Genomic DNA, 16729 nt, shown 5'->3' with positions numbered 1-16729 from the left:
GGCAATCAAAAATACAGTCCCTGCCCAAACTCATGGAATTCTCAAACAAACAGCACAATGTCATCACAGAACCACAATGTTTACACTTTTGGGATAAATCAACCTTACCTACCAATTTTGTAGCCTATCCACATTGAGCTTGGATAAGAGAAAGATTTTTACCATAGAAAAAGTACACACTTCACCTTTAGGCGAATAATTCACCCAAAACTGAAAATTCTCAAATTCTCTCATCTTTTACTCCAGTATCGCCTCTCCCTATACGCATATTACTCAGTCTGCATAGGGCACCAACTCTCTAGGGGGGACACCATTTTACACTTGGTGACACCAGAAACTCCACCAGGTATCATTCCTCTCACATTATACCTTAGTGAATGACCCGATAGCAATCATGGAACACCGACAACTGTCTCGCATCTCGCACCACGTCAGATTATGGCCTCGCACTGCAAACACCTACCCCCCACCCTGTCGGCCAACAATCGTGGAAGAGCATCAATTAGGCCAGCTCTGACCCTCCTCTCATGCTATATAGAAGAATATCTCAGCTCTGTAGGTCCATACAATGCAAGTGAAGTGATATGGTAGGGACGGGTGAGAAACAGATCAATATTTAAGTCCCTTTTTACTATTAATCTTCACCTTTGACCAGCCCCGACCAGTAGGAAGTGATATGCACGAAGAATTCGAATCGCCAAAGAACAAAAGAAGAAGAATGTGTAAATGAAAGTGAAAGAGGAGATTTATAGTAAAATAATTAATTAAATATTTGTCTGTTTCTCATACACACCTAACATATCACTTCAGAAGAACATATCACTTCAGAAGAGTCTTATGGATTACTTTTATGTGCTTTTTGGAGCTTTCAAGATTTGTTTGCATTGTATGGACCTACAGAGCTGAGATATTCTTCTGAAAAATCTTCGTTTGTGTTCTGCAGAAGAAAGAAAGTAATACATATCTGGGATGGCCTGAGGGTGAGCAAATAATGAGAGAATTTTCACTTTTTGGTGAACTATCCCTTTAAGGACCCTTTTCTACCAGATTTTTGTTGGTGTAGTCAGATTGATTCAGTCTTTCAGTTTAAAAATTATATTTTTGTCTTGAGTAAAACCATATGTGGCAGTTTAGATATTAGCACACAAATATTTTATGTTAACTTACAAAGTTTAGAGGATCACCTAAAAAAAGACAGTGTTGTACTATAAGTGTTGAATTGACTGTTATAGGGGCTGTTATGAGTTCAGACAGCTGGTTTATAGAAACTTGTATTGTGATTGTTGACAATGAGCTCAATAGATCAGATACTTTTTTAAAGAATTCTTACAAGGCATCAGGAAAAAGCCTATTCCCCTTCCTTCCTAACAACATTCCTCTTTTTTTTATTTTGGCAGGGATTCTTCCGTAGAACCATTCGGTTGAAGCTCGTCTATGACCACTGCGACCTGCACTGCCGTATCCACAAGAAGAGTCGCAACAAGTGCCAGTACTGCCGTTTTCAGAAGTGCCTGATGGTTGGCATGTCGCACAATGGTGAGGTGCCACTGCACACAGAGCAGCCTGAAAATGAGCTCATGAGAAATGCCCAAGAGTTTCACAGAACTGGTTTCTGTTTGAACCACTCGAGACAAACTCTTCTAAACGCTACGCCTCCTGAGGCAAATGCGCTTAGCCTCGTATGCCTTGTTGTTTCCTTTGTGTGGTCTCTTGCTGCAACATTTGTGGCATTTCTGTCAGAAAGTGCACAGATCATTTGTATGCGTGTGTTCATGAGTGTGTGTGTTCATGAGTGTGTGTGTGTGCACGTGTGTGTGTGTGTGTGCACGTGTGTGTGTGTGTGTGTGCGCGTGTGTGCGCGCGTGTATGTGTGTCTGTGTGCGTCTGTGTGTGTGTGTGTGTGTGTGTGTGTGTGTGTGTGTGTGTGTGTGTGTGTGTGTGTGTGTGTGTGTGTGTGTGTGTGTGTGTGTGTGTGTGCTGCCTCAGGGTTTAAAGCAACTTCCCTCACCGAGTGACACCTTACTTGCAACCCTGCAACCACATAAGTCCTGGTTAAAACACCTTTGCGTGGAACACCACATTTCAATACTTTAATCTCAAGATCACAGTTACAAACTATACATGGGCAGTTAATAAATAAAAATACTTTTTGTGTGACAATAGCAGTTTAAAAGTTATCAGAAATGTTAGTCAAAAAGATTGACAAAGTAAAACAGGTTTCCCGTAAAAAACAAAAACAATCATGCATGTTTGTACTCTATATACCGTATATACATATAAAAAGTCATATGTATAAATATTATATAGACTGTATATATGTATAAAGTGTATATATATATATATATATATATATATATATATATATATATATATATATATATGAATATCATGTATATAATTATTTTATCAACAAAGATTTTAGGATAAAACAAGTATATTTATTTTAGATGCTGTGACTGGTCACCATTTCTTTTAAGTTGATTACCATTTAATCACACTTTTCCCTTACTGGTTCATTTGAAATGGTCCTGTGACATGACTTGAATTATTAAAAGTACAAATATTTCATGCAGTCTCTCAATAAGAGTTCATAAAACTGCATGTGTAATGATTAGCAAAATTCTGTTTAAAATAATTTTAGACAGAATTTAAAGGAATAGTTCACCCAGCTATAAATTCTGTCATTATTAACTCACCCATGTCACCTCATGTTGTTTCAAACCCATATGACTTTCATTCTTTTGCGGAACACAAAAGGAGATATTTCAATGAATATTGTGTTCACTGCTTTCCTGACAATCGCTGTGATAGTTGATAGTTACTCATTTTACAGCTTGAAAAAGCACCCAAATGTGTCAAAAGTAGTCCATGCGACTTGTGCGTCTTCTGAAGAAATAGGTCAGCGATCACTTTGTATGATAAACAGTCTTCAAGCCATTGTTCACTCACAAATGAAATCAAATAATGGATCAACTCCTGTATGCAGAGCATGAATCAAACATGGCGACCACATCAATAACATCAAACCTCATTGGTTCAACCATCAGAATGGGATAAAAAAATACGATCTCAGTGATTTAGACTGTGGCATTAGTGTTGGTGCCAGACAGGCTGGTTTGAGTATTTCTGTACCTGCTGATTTCCTAGGATTTTCATGCTTGTCTGGCCATTCTCATCTGTCCTTTGTCATTAACAAGTCTTTTTCACCCACAGACCTGCCACTCACTGAATGATTTTAGTTTTTTGCTCCATTCTTATCATATACTCTAGAGACTGTTGTGTGTGAAAATCCCAGGAGATCAGCAGTTACAGAAATACTCAAACCAGCCCGTCTGGCACCAACAATCATGCCAGAGTCTAAATCACTGAGATCACATTTTTTCCCCATACTGATGGTTGATTTAAACATTAACTGTAGCTCCTGACCCGTATCTGCATTATTTTATACATTGCACTGCTGCCACACAATTGGCTGATTAGATAGTCACATGATTAAGTAGGTGTACAGGTCTTCCTAATAAAGTGCTCGTATATAAAATAAAATCATTTTTTTTCCCAGTTAATTTACACAGTAAACGGACACTCTAGACACTCTAGCTGTCAAGCTCTTGGATTACTCTGTTTAAGAGAGGTTGAGACTGTTGAAGTTGCCTGCAGGTGTTTGCGTCATGCAGTGGGGTCAGTTTAGTTTATCGTTATCGGCTTGAAGGCTTCCAATTGGTTTGCTCTGTTTTTCCTCCTCCCCCTTCTCTCTCTCTTGCTCTCTCTCTCTCTCGCTCTCTCTCTGTCTTCACGCACATTGTAGTGGTTGGTTGAAATCTGGCTGGGATTTGTCTCCCTGTCTCTTTTATCAATGATTCATGAAAGCGTGGACTGACTGTCACAAACATGCTGTGTCACTCACACGGGCTTCTGGCCAAGCCGTACAGCAGGATAAAGGTGGTGAGGCATGCGCTGGTTTACCAAAGGTGTGATAGTTATGTACACGTCGTATCAATTTAAATCATTTTGAATTATGTTGGGGCACATCCATGAAAGACAATGTTTACTTCCTACCATTAAGAATATTAGATAACGTCTCACATTCTGGTTAGAAACTTTAGACATCACATTTACAAACCCTTTCCAACCCCCAAAGTCAAATAATGATATCAGACAAGGGAAAACCTTGATCAAAGGTTTCCAAAAAGACTTCATGACTACGCATAAACACGTAGAATTAAAGGGTTAGTTCACCCAAAAATTTAAATTCTGTCATTATTTACTCTCCCTCATATTGTTCCAAACCCTGCATTACTTTTTTTCTGTTCTGGGGCTGTCAAGCTCCAAAATGACAAGAAAGCACCACAGATATTCCCTGAAAATCTTCCCCTTCACTTTAGCTCTAAAATATGCTGCCATTAAATGACATTTGGTCATGAGATATGAGAACTATTGCCGTTCACGCACATCTTTTGCAATTCTGTTATAAAGCATAAGTGGAGGTGAAGATTTTCAGTGAATAATGACTTAAATTTCTGTCTGCTCCTCACACAAAACTATGGACTAAGCGAAAGGACTACTTGTATGATACTTTAAATTACTTTAATGGTTATTTTGCAGCTCTTTTCCATTCATTATATGGAAAAGAGCGGCTGGAATATTCTTTATAAAAATCACCTTTTGAATTCCAAAGAACAAGGGAAGTTTGATGCAACAAGGTGAGTACATTTTGGGTAAACTATTCCTTTAATATTGCCTTTTAAATTTTGAAATGAAATGTCTTCTGGGTGGTTTTCATATTTCCTGTCTAACTGGCCTGAAAACCTGCCCATGGTTTATCAGAAGACACACAAAACAAATACATTTCAGCAATAATTGAAATCTTTCAGAGTTCATATTCAGGGTCACATTATATCTTAATGCGTTAGAGGGTTAGATGGGTTTACAGTTGGGTATGTCCTTGTTTCTGTTGCCTTTGATCATTTCGGCCGACCTAGATTCAACTGAAATAGTTATGAGTTTCACAAAATTGAGATTACAATGCACATATTAATTAGATGGTTGTGGTAGCATTAGAAGCTGTATAAACAACACAGACATGTGAAGGCATCATCAACACATCATCCATGCTGCAAAAATACAATGAGTATATTTCATCAAGATCAACGTCAAATTTATATAATACATTTTCAAACATTTGATTGAAGTGTGTAATTTCTGTGCTACTAGCAGCACCAAATGAAATGGCAATTTTGTTTATTTAAAAATATATTTATTTATTTATTTATATGTTTGTGCATTTTTTATTTAAAAAAAATTAATACTTCATTAAATACTTACTTTAAAAATACTTTTGGGGCAATTACTGTCTTACTTATAGTTGACTCTGCATGCACATTAAACTGGAGGAAGTATTTTAACATGCAAATTACATGCTTTACCTTTAAATCTTAGGCTGTCCCATTCTTTAGGTAATGCTTACATATAGAACCAGGGAGTGTCAGTGTGTATCTGTGTAGTGACAGAGTAGTGTAAAGAAATATGTCAAGATTACTGGAGGTGCGGCTATTACAATCTGATGCAATGCAGCACTGAAAACTTCATTGTGTCATATGTATTCCAAGTAAAACTTTTAGCTTTACTATGAAAATACTGAAATTTGATTAGATTTAAAACAAAATAAAACATAACTCGCATAATACTAAAATGGATAGATCACCCTAATATCATCCCAGATGTGTATGAATTTCTTTCTTCTGCAGAACACAAATTAAGATTTTTAAAAGAATATCTCAGTTCTGTAGGTCCATACAATGCAGGTGAATGGTGACCTAAACTTCAAAGCTCCAAACGACTCCTGTGGATAAATCCATTTCTTCTGAACCAATGTAATATGTGTGGATGAGAATTTTTTTTTTACTATAAACCTCCGCTTTAACTTTCACTTCCACATTCTTCTTCTTTTTGTTTTTTAGAGATTTGCATTCGTTGTGTATTTCACCACCTACTAGTAGTGGGCTGATTAAGGTGAAGATTTATTGTAAATAAGAACTTATATAATGATCTGTTTCTTGCACACACCCATTATATTGCTTCAAAATATATGGATTTAACCACTGGAGTCATATGGATTACTTTTAAGCTGTCTATATGGGATTTTTGGAGGTTCAAAGTTCTGGCCACCCTTCACATGCATTGTATGAACCTACAGAGCTTAGATATTCTTCTAAAAATCTTCATTTGTGTTCTGCAGAAGAAAGAAAGTCATACACATCAGGGATAGCATGAGGGTGAGTAAATCATGAGAGAATTTTCATTTTTGGGTGAACTATCCCTTTGAAATGTTCCTTTTCCAAATGATCATAATGACCTGTGCTAACATACCAAAACACTAAAAACAAACTCCCTGTCTTTGACTCCCACTCATATCCCTACAGACCCAAAATGTTAGCAAAGACTGTAAACATGTTGGTTCTGGGACTTGGGATGGGTTTAACTGTCTATTTGTTTGTTTTTTTTCCCAGCCATTCGCTTTGGTCGGATGCCCCAGGCCGAGAAAGAAAAGCTCTTGGCAGAGTTCACCACTGACATAGATCACATGCACCCAGAGTCGGCCGATCTCAGGACCCTGGCCCGGCATCTGTACGAATCCTATCTGAAGTACTTCCCCCTGACTAAAGCCAAGGCCAGGGCCATACTCTCAGGAAAGACCAGTGACAATGCAGTGAGTATGCTTTTTTCATTGCTTGTGACTATAGCCACCAGTGAAATTAAACTGGTGCATTTTCTCCCTTAATTCAGATCAGTTATATATGGCATATATGAAAATGGCAACCATGCTTGTATCCACACCAAAACAATTAGATGGCCTGATTACACTTTGATACTTTTTGCTTGTGGTGAGAATTCAATCTGACCCATTGCACCAAAGAACCAAACAATATTCCTATGATAAACATGACCATACCTCATGGACCTTTGGAGATGAAATCTGTGGGTCAGCATATGCATATCACTGTAATTCATAATCAAGATGCAACTCTTCCTCTGAAAATGTTTTTAATGACTCTTTTTAGAAACAGGTGCATGGCAATATTGTTTTCCAAATTTTAACTTGAGCCCTACGGTACATAAACATTGCAAACATTCTTACCAATGAGGTGACAGTATGCAAATCGAGCCAAAGAGATCATTTAACATCGTAACAATTTTGCACCTGTTTTGAAACAAACCAAAAACAGTTCTGACATAGTGCACCCAAAAATTATAATTCTCTCATCATTTACTCACCCTTATGTTGTCTCAAACTTGTATGACTTCTTTCTTCCACATAACACAAGTGAAGATATTTTGATGGAGATATGATGTGAATATATTCATAAATTGCCAGTCACTCATGTCCAAACTTTAAAGCTTCAAAAACGCACACACAGAGCATATTTACATGCTTAAAGCACAAGGAAGTGTAATCGAGTTTCAAATCATGAATCTTTGTTTTGTTGTGTGTGTGTGAAACAAATCACAATACTTTGTGTTCCTCACACAAAGCTATCAAATGGATTAGAAGACTGTCAATGTAGTTTAGACTATGAAAAATAAATCTCTTTTTGAATCTCATGTTCTGTGAGATACATGTTCTGTACACCTTAAACACATGCAGAAATTCAAGACCAACATAGATACCACTGTAGTTGTCTAGACATAACATGAAGAACAGCACACTTGAATTCAAGCATAGCCAAGGTTGAAATTCAGGTTTGCAACGTTAACCTGTCACGTGACTAGGCACATGGATAATCTGACCCCATGCCTTCATCATATCTTGTGATTTATAGCTTTGTTACTGAGGATAAGAATCATAAAACCATAAATTACATTTTAGTTTAACATGTAGATTGTTTAAAGGAACATGCTTGTAAAGAAAGCCTTGAATATTTATTTATTGTTGTATATGCTCCTAAAAGTACTTGGACACTTCAGCAACGCTTAGAAATGTATGAAAGTCTTTATTATTTAGCTAAATGTCAAACCAATTGGATTTTTTTCAAATAATTATTTTCAAGCAAACTGATTCACAAAAAGAAGTTTGCTACAGTAGCTTTAAAATGATAAAACATGCACTTTATAAAATGAGGACTAGAGTTGTGACCGTTTGTGGTTTTCAAACATTAGGGGAACATGTGCAAGTTTATGTAAAAGTGAATCTAATGTAATGACATTGATACATTTTTAAGTGTTACTTTAAGGTGTTTTTATTCATGTTGTCTTAGACTTACACTGACAACTAGTGGTGTGGATGCAGCATCTTTCAAATGCAATAGTTTTCAGTTACTGATGTCATTGTAGAAATTCACTATTCACAGTCTGCCAGGATTCATTTCATCCTTGAGAGAAGGTGTCCAATAGCAGGGCGGTTACTGAGATTAAGCATGTAGTAGTATTTGGCTGGTCATGTGATTCAGACATGGCAGCCCCCATGAGGGAACCTTCTCCATGTCAAATAAAACAGCTTTTATAAGGTTACTGATATCACTAGAGTCCTAATCTCATGTGAGTGGTCATGAGTTTATACATATACTTAGAAGTAAAACTTTTCAAATGAGGAAAAAATTACTGAGTGAACCTTTAAGTGTCTAAAAGTGCTCAAATAATTTTTGTGTTTAATTCAACATATAGCACACAACTCAAGTCATAAAACGACTGCATCACATATCTTCAACAAGAGATATGACCAAGGCTGTTAGGTGCTTGTTTTGACTAACACAGGCGATAATATGAGTGGAGTGATACCAAACAGCTGCTCTTTCCAGAGGGGGGAAATATTTATAAAGGCACTGGCTGCAGAAAGACAATCCTATAAAAATAATATTTTTAAAAAAATCAGAGCTATAACTCCATATCTATTCCTTCCTTCCTAATTCATGTTTTATTTGTTCAATATACAAGGCATGTTCTCTCAACTCAAAGGAATCTCAGAGATCATGTTTTCTATTCTAATACAAGAGTAAACATTCAGAGGAATTAGAAAAGAATCCAAGACCTCAGTTTTAACAGCAAAATTCTTGGTTCGGTTGTTTTGTTTACATTGATAAACCCATTTTGCAGCAATGGAATTGCTCCGACTGGAGATATTTCTGAGTAAGGCAAATTTGTTAACACAGATATGAATATTAGGCCAATGATTCGCAAGTGTGTGTGTGGTCCTGTTGTACATACTTAAGGGGATAGTTCACCCAAAAATGTAAATTCTCTCATCATTAACTCACCCTCATGCCATACCAGATGTGCATGATTCATTGTTCTGCTGAACACAAATAAAGATTTTCAGAAGAATATCTCAGCTCTGTTGGCCCTCACAATTGGAAACTCTAAAATGCACATAAAGGCAACATAAAAGTAATCCATACGACTCCAGTGGATAAACCATATCTTCAGAAGCAATATGATAGGTCTCGGTGATAAACAGATCGATATTTAAGTTCTTTATTACTATAAATTGTCCTCCTCTACCATTAGGGGGAATGTGAATCGCCAGAAACAAAAGAAGAATGTGAAAGTGGAGATTTATAGCAAAAAGGGACTTAAATATTGATCTGATTCCCACCCACACCTATCATATCTTTTCTGAAGATATGGATTTAACTGGAGTCGAATGGATTACTTTTATGCTGCCTTTATGTGCTTTTGGAGCTTCAAAATTTTGGGACCCATTGTGAGAACCAACAGAGCTGTGATATTCTTCTAAAAATGTTTGTTGTGTTCAGCAGAAGAAAGTCACACATCTGGGATGGCATGAGGGTAAGTAAATGATGAGACCTTTTTCATTTTTGGATGAACTATTCCTTTAGCGTGCATTCTTGCATTCATTTCAAATATCTGTGCCAATAAACTGGATGTGTTAATATTATTATTCAGGTTGCTAGCTATGAACATGTTGACTTTAAATTGTCCAGCAAGATTATTTCCAAAAGGGTGCTCCAACATGACAATAGTTGACCTGAAACAGAATACTAACCATAGAAGAAGAGTTTATGTTAATGCCTGCTCTAGCGCCCCTTGTGGCAACACTGAGAATGCAACGTGTACTTCCGTTACACTATACATTTTAGTTAGACACATTTTGGAATGCAACGACGTATGAAACCGAGCTTGTGCAGTGAAAAGCATTTATGATCACGTTTTTGCGTTGAGTATGTTCTGGGCCTAAATCTCTGCCATGAAACCAGTTGAGAAAACCTGAGAGGACCACATTCAAACAATCCAAATAAATGTATTGATATACAGAATATTTAGAAAAGCACTACTTTTTAGGTCATTCTCATAATGTTTACAGTCATTTCTTTTCCAGTAATCTCAATCTTAGTGACAACAAGTTACGTTTTCTGATCTTATTTTGAGTTGGTGTCACTTCTTGTTTCACAGCCTTTCGTTATTCACGACATGAAGTCTCTGATGGAAGGAGAGCAGATGATTAACTGCAGACAGATGCCCGTACAGGACGACCGAAGGGCCGACATGGGCATCATGCACGAGGTGGAGCTTCGTTTCTTCCACAGCTGCCAATCGCGATCGGCCGAAGCCGTCAGTGAAGTCACTGAATTTGCAAAGAGCATCCCCGGCTTCGTGAACCTGGACTTGAACGACCAAGTGACGCTTTTGAAGTACGGTGTTATTGAAGTTCTCATCATCATGATGGCACCTCTCATGAACAAAGATGGCACGCTCATCGCATACGGCCAGATCTTCATGACTCGTGAGTTCCTCAAGAGCTTGCGCAAGCCCTTCTGTGAAATGATGGAGCCCAAGTTTGAGTTCTCTGTCAAATTCAACATATTGGAGTTGGATGACAGTGACATGGCGCTGTTCCTGGCTGTTATCATCTTGAGTGGAGGTAGGTCTTGCTTCAAGACAAGATTTCATGACATTTCTTCCGTTAAAAAGCAAAAAACTAGGACTACAATTTACAGAAATCCATTGATTTACCTGTGCATCAACCTCGGTCATATTGCTAAACATAGGCGTATGTTCAATTATATGAAATTAAAACAAACAATATATTAACTTAATTGTAATATATTTTCAATGCTTTATCTGTCAAAATAATGTAATGTCTTTAAATGACATTAATTTGGTGGCTTTTCTCAACCTTAATTTTTTTTCCCCTCACTGATATTTTCAGTCGGTGTATATGATCTTTTTCATTATCATATTGGAAGGGTAAAAAATGACAACATCAACCTAATTCATATTTTTACTGCAAATGCAACCACAATTTCAGTGACTCATACGGTATAATGGGCTCATCATGTGATTTGAGGTTTTGTCATACCTCCTCTTCTATTTAAACAAAAAAAGTGGGTTTATATTTGACTCATTCTGAGCATTGATCTGACTTTATCATTATGATTGTTTTATTCACACTTCACAGTAGGGTTTGAAAGCACAAATACAGTTATTTTAATGGTCACCAATTCATCAAGACCATTTAATAAAATCTCATACTTGAACCTTGGTGATTCAAAATCATGAAGTAATGCGAAAATTACCATTAATTAATATCAAATATTATTATATATGAAGTGGGTACCTTGGATCATTGGTAAATCATATCATATTTCACACCAAAATCAAAAGAAATTAAATATATTTTTCCCAAATTCTTAATGCAAACGTTCCATAAAAAATTGCATTTTCATTACAGAGTGAAAAAACTAAAATGAAATCAGTAATTCTATATTCTTTTAATTTTCAGTTACAATTGCAATACATATTTGTTGTATTCAATTGAAAGTGTCTATATATATATATATATATATATATATATATAGATATATGTCCATACAGGATGATTGTAATTACTGTATTAAAGTAATTTTCAGAGATTTTTTTTCAACATTACAGTTAAGACTAGTATTATTAACATCAGTATAAATTAAATCCAGCACAACAATTACAATGATGTATACTCAAAAAAAACTGAAACATATTCCAATCCTAAACCCATCTTCCCCCGGCAGATCGACCAGGACTATTGAACGTCAAGCCCATTGAAGACCTACAGGAGACTGTTCTTCATTCTCTGGAGCTCCAGCTGAAGACGAACCATCCAGACTCTCTCCAGCTGTTCGCCAAAGTTCTACAGAAGATGACTGATCTACGACAGCTGGTGACTAACCAAGTTCAGTTGATCCAGCTACTGAAAGAGACCGAGGTTGACTGGTGCTTACACCCACTTCTGCAAGAAATAATGAGAGACTTGTACTAGTTTGTGGTTTGCTGATTTTGAGTTTTGGTGTACTGCTTGTAAGTAGGGGTGATGTTTTTGCACTGTTTGAAACCTCTGCCAACAGAGAAACTGGAACAGAGTGTTACTTGTTCAGCAGTGACCGCTTTGTGATTCGTTTCTGTCTTACAAACAAAAAGTGTCATTTGGTGCTCATTGCATGGACCCTGGTTAAAGAGGGCCGAACCACTGTGAATCTGTTTTTACCAGGTGAAATAAATCTGCACTTGTTTTTTTTTTTGCAGTCCTAGTCAGTACTGATAAATCCATGGACATAAAAGTGACACTCCATTTTTAATAAAACAAATCAAACATGTTAGAAATTTTCAGCCATTATCAGCAAGTGCCACCTGCAGTATATGTCCGCAGGGTTTTTCATGTAGGACTGCAATAAAAGTTTCTTGTTTTTGTCAGAGAACTGAAAACCTTAACAAACTAAAAACATTCTGCCACTACTTTTGAATGTACCAAAGAACTGATTTTTAGACTATGCACACCTTGTATGAAAGGTAAATTCAAATTTATAGATACGCAGCGCCTTCACACTTATATATGTCACAACTAAGTATTCACGCTTTCTTTTAGATTTTTTATTTTATTTTACATTGAACAAATACATTTTTTTTTCTCTCTCAGTTTGAATATGTTGTCTTTTACATTTATGAGGTTTGGACATTTATTATGTAGATAAAGTAAGCTACTTTTTTTAATTCTTCTTTATTGTTCATAGTCAGGAATTAAAATTTATTTTCCAAATCATTCCAGAGCCTTAATTTCTGACTTTAATTCTTCAAAAATGTATGTAAATATATATATATAAAAAAAAAAAAAAATTACAAATATTTTAAAAGATCTTTTGTGCATTTTAAATGGTTTGTAAACCGTTGAATTTCAATTGTATTTGAATATGTAAATAAATATTTTCAAACAATTTTTCTTGGTTCACTAAATTAACATTGTTAATTGTACTTTTGATTGACATATTACATGCTCAAGTTATTGCATGTTTTTAATAGAAACCTGCATGCCGGCACTGTTTCTTTTAATTAATGATAAAAAAAAATTTGAGTGGGCATGGTGCGTGTCACGCAAAGCTGTTTGCAGCCATTACATCATCCTTTTCTTGCATGTCTCACAGAACACACCCTATTATGATTGCAAAATGTGAACTTAATTACACCCAGCAGTAGATGCATATCTCCTGTGACAAAATATAATTTCCAGCTGCTTAACAGGAATATTCCTTCTTTTTGATAGTTACGTTTGAGTTAATTGTGTCTCTATGTAAAAAAAAAGAAAAAAGGAAAGTACATTAATTATAAAGATAGTGTTCTATTTTATGGCTTTTTTCAGGGAGGTCATGGAAGAGGGAAGTTGAAAACTGGCAAATGCTATCCATCAGATTTTGTCTTTCTTTTTTTTTTACGTTTCCACTGCTGATAGATGTCTCCAAAATCTCTTTCGCAATCGTCTTTGGGCTTTAAAAAAAAAAAAAAAACGTCAGAACAAAAGTGAGTGACTTTAAAAAATGACTTATTAATTTCTCACCTTCACACCATTCCAAACCCAGATGACTTTTTTTTTCTTCCAAGAAACTCAAAATCAGAATTTTGGAAGAATGTTTACACAGCTCTTTTACAATACATATAATGACAGATCATTGTGACTACTGACTACCACATCTGTCATCTCATGAAAGGTGAAAAACACCATCGCCCTGACTTACTAAAGGTTTGCGTGCATAAAACAAGAGCAAACTTGAAAGCACATTAAGAAAAGCTCAAGAGTCTACCAGCGTAGTATTCTATAAGGATTGTTTCTTTAAGATAACACGTCTCTTGGCATATTTCGCGTGTTTCCCCGAAATTGAATATTCAATTTAGAGGCGGGCCTCCAAACGCGCATAATAAAGGGCGGTGTCAATGCGAATGAATCAAATTGGACCCGTGAAGTGATTTTTTAATGTGATCACGTGGCTTGTTGTAGCGCGTTGCCACGGAGACATAGCAAGTGTGGAGACTTCACGCTATCCACCGCGGCATCCACGCTCAACACGAGGAGGTTACCCCATGTGACTCTACCCTCAACCGGGCCTATTTGGTTGCTTAGGAGACCTGGCTGGAGTCACTCAGCACTCCCTGGATTCGAACTAGCAAACTCCAGGCGTGGTAGCCATCACCTTTACGACTGAGATATCCAGGGCGGAAAGTGATTTATTAAATCATTTCAGAAACTGAAACTGTGAGAACAAATTAATACGAATGACAGGCAGGTATTCGTTTGATTTACGCTGTGCGTCATGCTGTCACTGTACTAGAACACATGGATGACACATTGGTGTCAAATTAAATGATTTCTCATGAAAAATAAAATTATTATTTGGTTATTGATATCATGAGTGATTTTTTTTATTATGTGTTTTAATTTAGTCTTATGGCATTTTTGAAGGTTGACTGATGTGGTCACTATGAACTGTCATAGTATGGAAAAGAGATGCATGGCATTTCTTCAAAAATTCTTCTTTTGTGTTCCACAGGAAAATAACATCATATGGGTTTGGAATGACAGATTTCTTTCATTTTGGCTGAACTGTTCCTTCAGAATATAAACTAAACTAAAGCATCTACAGGATGCTACTTTTAAGTTTGAGTTCTCACAACACTCTTGTGCTACTTATTTTTCGATTATATAATTAAAGCATTATGGGAACGCTTTTTTGTACTTTTTCCTCAGGGGTATATCATAAACTTGTATTCTCTTGAGACAAGGATGGGAATGGACAGTTTCAAGTGGCTTGGCTGCTGCAAAACAAGTGCTACAACACGAATATATTCTGGAAAGTGGCCTGCTCTCTGTTTTGCTGATGAAGATTAAATGTGCTTTTGAGCTGTATCAGCATATCCTTACTTTGTTACTATCAATCCCCCAGAGACTTCATCCTGCCAAGACACTTCATGAACAATGCCAAATCATTTCAGAAAATACATTTTCCTGCTTTAAAAATCTTTGAAGGAATGCAGCCAACGAAATCATTTGGTGTCGGAAAGTAGTTGTGTGTGTTTGTAGAGTCACAAATGCAGCAGCTTGTGTGTTCGGTGTGTTTAAATATCGGAACAGAGGAATTCCAGTGCTGTATAAGGTTGATGCCTGAAGAAACACACCTGCTATAGAGAAAACAAAAGCAATGTACAAACAATATTGCCTGATTAGGATGTTTTCACAGACAGAATGAACAATTCATTTTGCTTTCTCATCACAAGTTACGAGATATCAAGTTTTTGAAAATTATAGACAATAAAATGAATAGTATATAACAGTCTGACACAACTCTCACAACATTTTATCTGTTCATTTTCAAAAATTCTGAGAGCAATTACATCCCAAGCAGTGTTGAGTAGATTACTTCTGAATTGCAGATTACAAATTACATGGCTAAAATTGCAAGTAATCTAATCTCTTAAATTATATTTATAAGTGATCTAATTTGATAGCTTTTGGATTACCTTTTGACCCAACTCTTGTTTATTTAATGTCACATGCGTTTGAGTAGGATAATCTATACCATTTTGAAAATGTTGCTTAAATGCATTTAAAGGGATAGTTCACCCCAAAATATTAATTCTCTCATCATTTACTCACCCTCATGCCATCTCAGATGTGTATGACTCTCTGTCATCAGCAGAACACAAATTAAGATTTTTAGAAGAGTATTTCAGCTCTGTAGATCCATACAATGCAAATTAATAGTGAATGGTGACCAGAACAGATCAAGATTGAAGGGAGTTATATTTTGGTTTGTTCTCACCAAAAACCAATTGGTTCACTTCAGAAGACGTTAATTAAATCATTGGAATCGTATGGATTTTCTTTTATGATGCCGTTATGTGATATTTGGACCTTCAAATTCTGGCCACCATTCACTTGCATTGAATGGACCTACACAGCTGAACTATTCTTCTAAATATCTTAATTTGAGTTCTGTTTAATAAAGAAAGTCATAGACACCTGGGTGAGGAAATGATTGGGTGAACTATTCCTTTAGTTTGTTTGTTACTGAGTGAATAAAAAACTATTCTACTTAAAGGTTCAAGACACACAAAAGCATATTTTATCTGTATATTTTGTCCAAGATGGAAGACATATTTTTTGTAAATTATTCTTTTTTAGAAGAGTTTTTTTTTTTTAACTATTGTCTTCCTGGTTGTATTTATTTATGTATTTTGCTAGATTTCAATGATGTCTGTATCTGTCATGAGAAGTCTAATCTTGCGAGTGGTGTTTTTGTCCACAAGCAGAGGACTGGTTTGCAAATGTATTTACTTTATGTAAACATACTACTGGAGTTGCATGTTTTTTCTTGTGATGCTTATAGGGATCTTGCCCCTCAATCAATGACAGACTTATATAGGTTTGAGATTAACAGGCATTTCTTATGGGAGAGTTTTTAGAAAAATGGACAGGTGT

General features: G+C 36.0%; 1 protein-coding gene across 2 annotated transcripts in view; it reads left to right on the top strand.

The window, feature by feature from the left end:
- The window catches only part of pparg (peroxisome proliferator-activated receptor gamma), a 43164-nt gene extending 30124 nt beyond the window's left edge, over positions 1-13040 (top strand). For both annotated transcript variants that reach the window (XM_052111121.1, XM_052111120.1), the window contains exons 4-7: positions 1398-1536; positions 6507-6706; positions 10405-10873; positions 12000-13040. In XM_052111121.1, coding sequence (XP_051967081.1) covers positions 1398-1536; positions 6507-6706; positions 10405-10873; positions 12000-12247 — 1056 coding nt within the window. In that variant the 3' untranslated portion in view covers positions 12248-13040. The remainder of the gene's footprint in view (positions 1-1397; positions 1537-6506; positions 6707-10404; positions 10874-11999) is intronic.
- The last annotated feature ends 3689 nt before the right edge of the window (positions 13041-16729 follow it).

This window comes from Xyrauchen texanus, chromosome 39, assembly GCF_025860055.1.
Source record: "Xyrauchen texanus isolate HMW12.3.18 chromosome 39, RBS_HiC_50CHRs, whole genome shotgun sequence".
Taxonomy (NCBI): Eukaryota; Metazoa; Chordata; class Actinopteri; order Cypriniformes; family Catostomidae; genus Xyrauchen; species Xyrauchen texanus.
The sequence above is the reverse complement of the archived record's forward strand: the minus strand, read 5'-3'. Positions and strand labels throughout refer to the sequence as shown.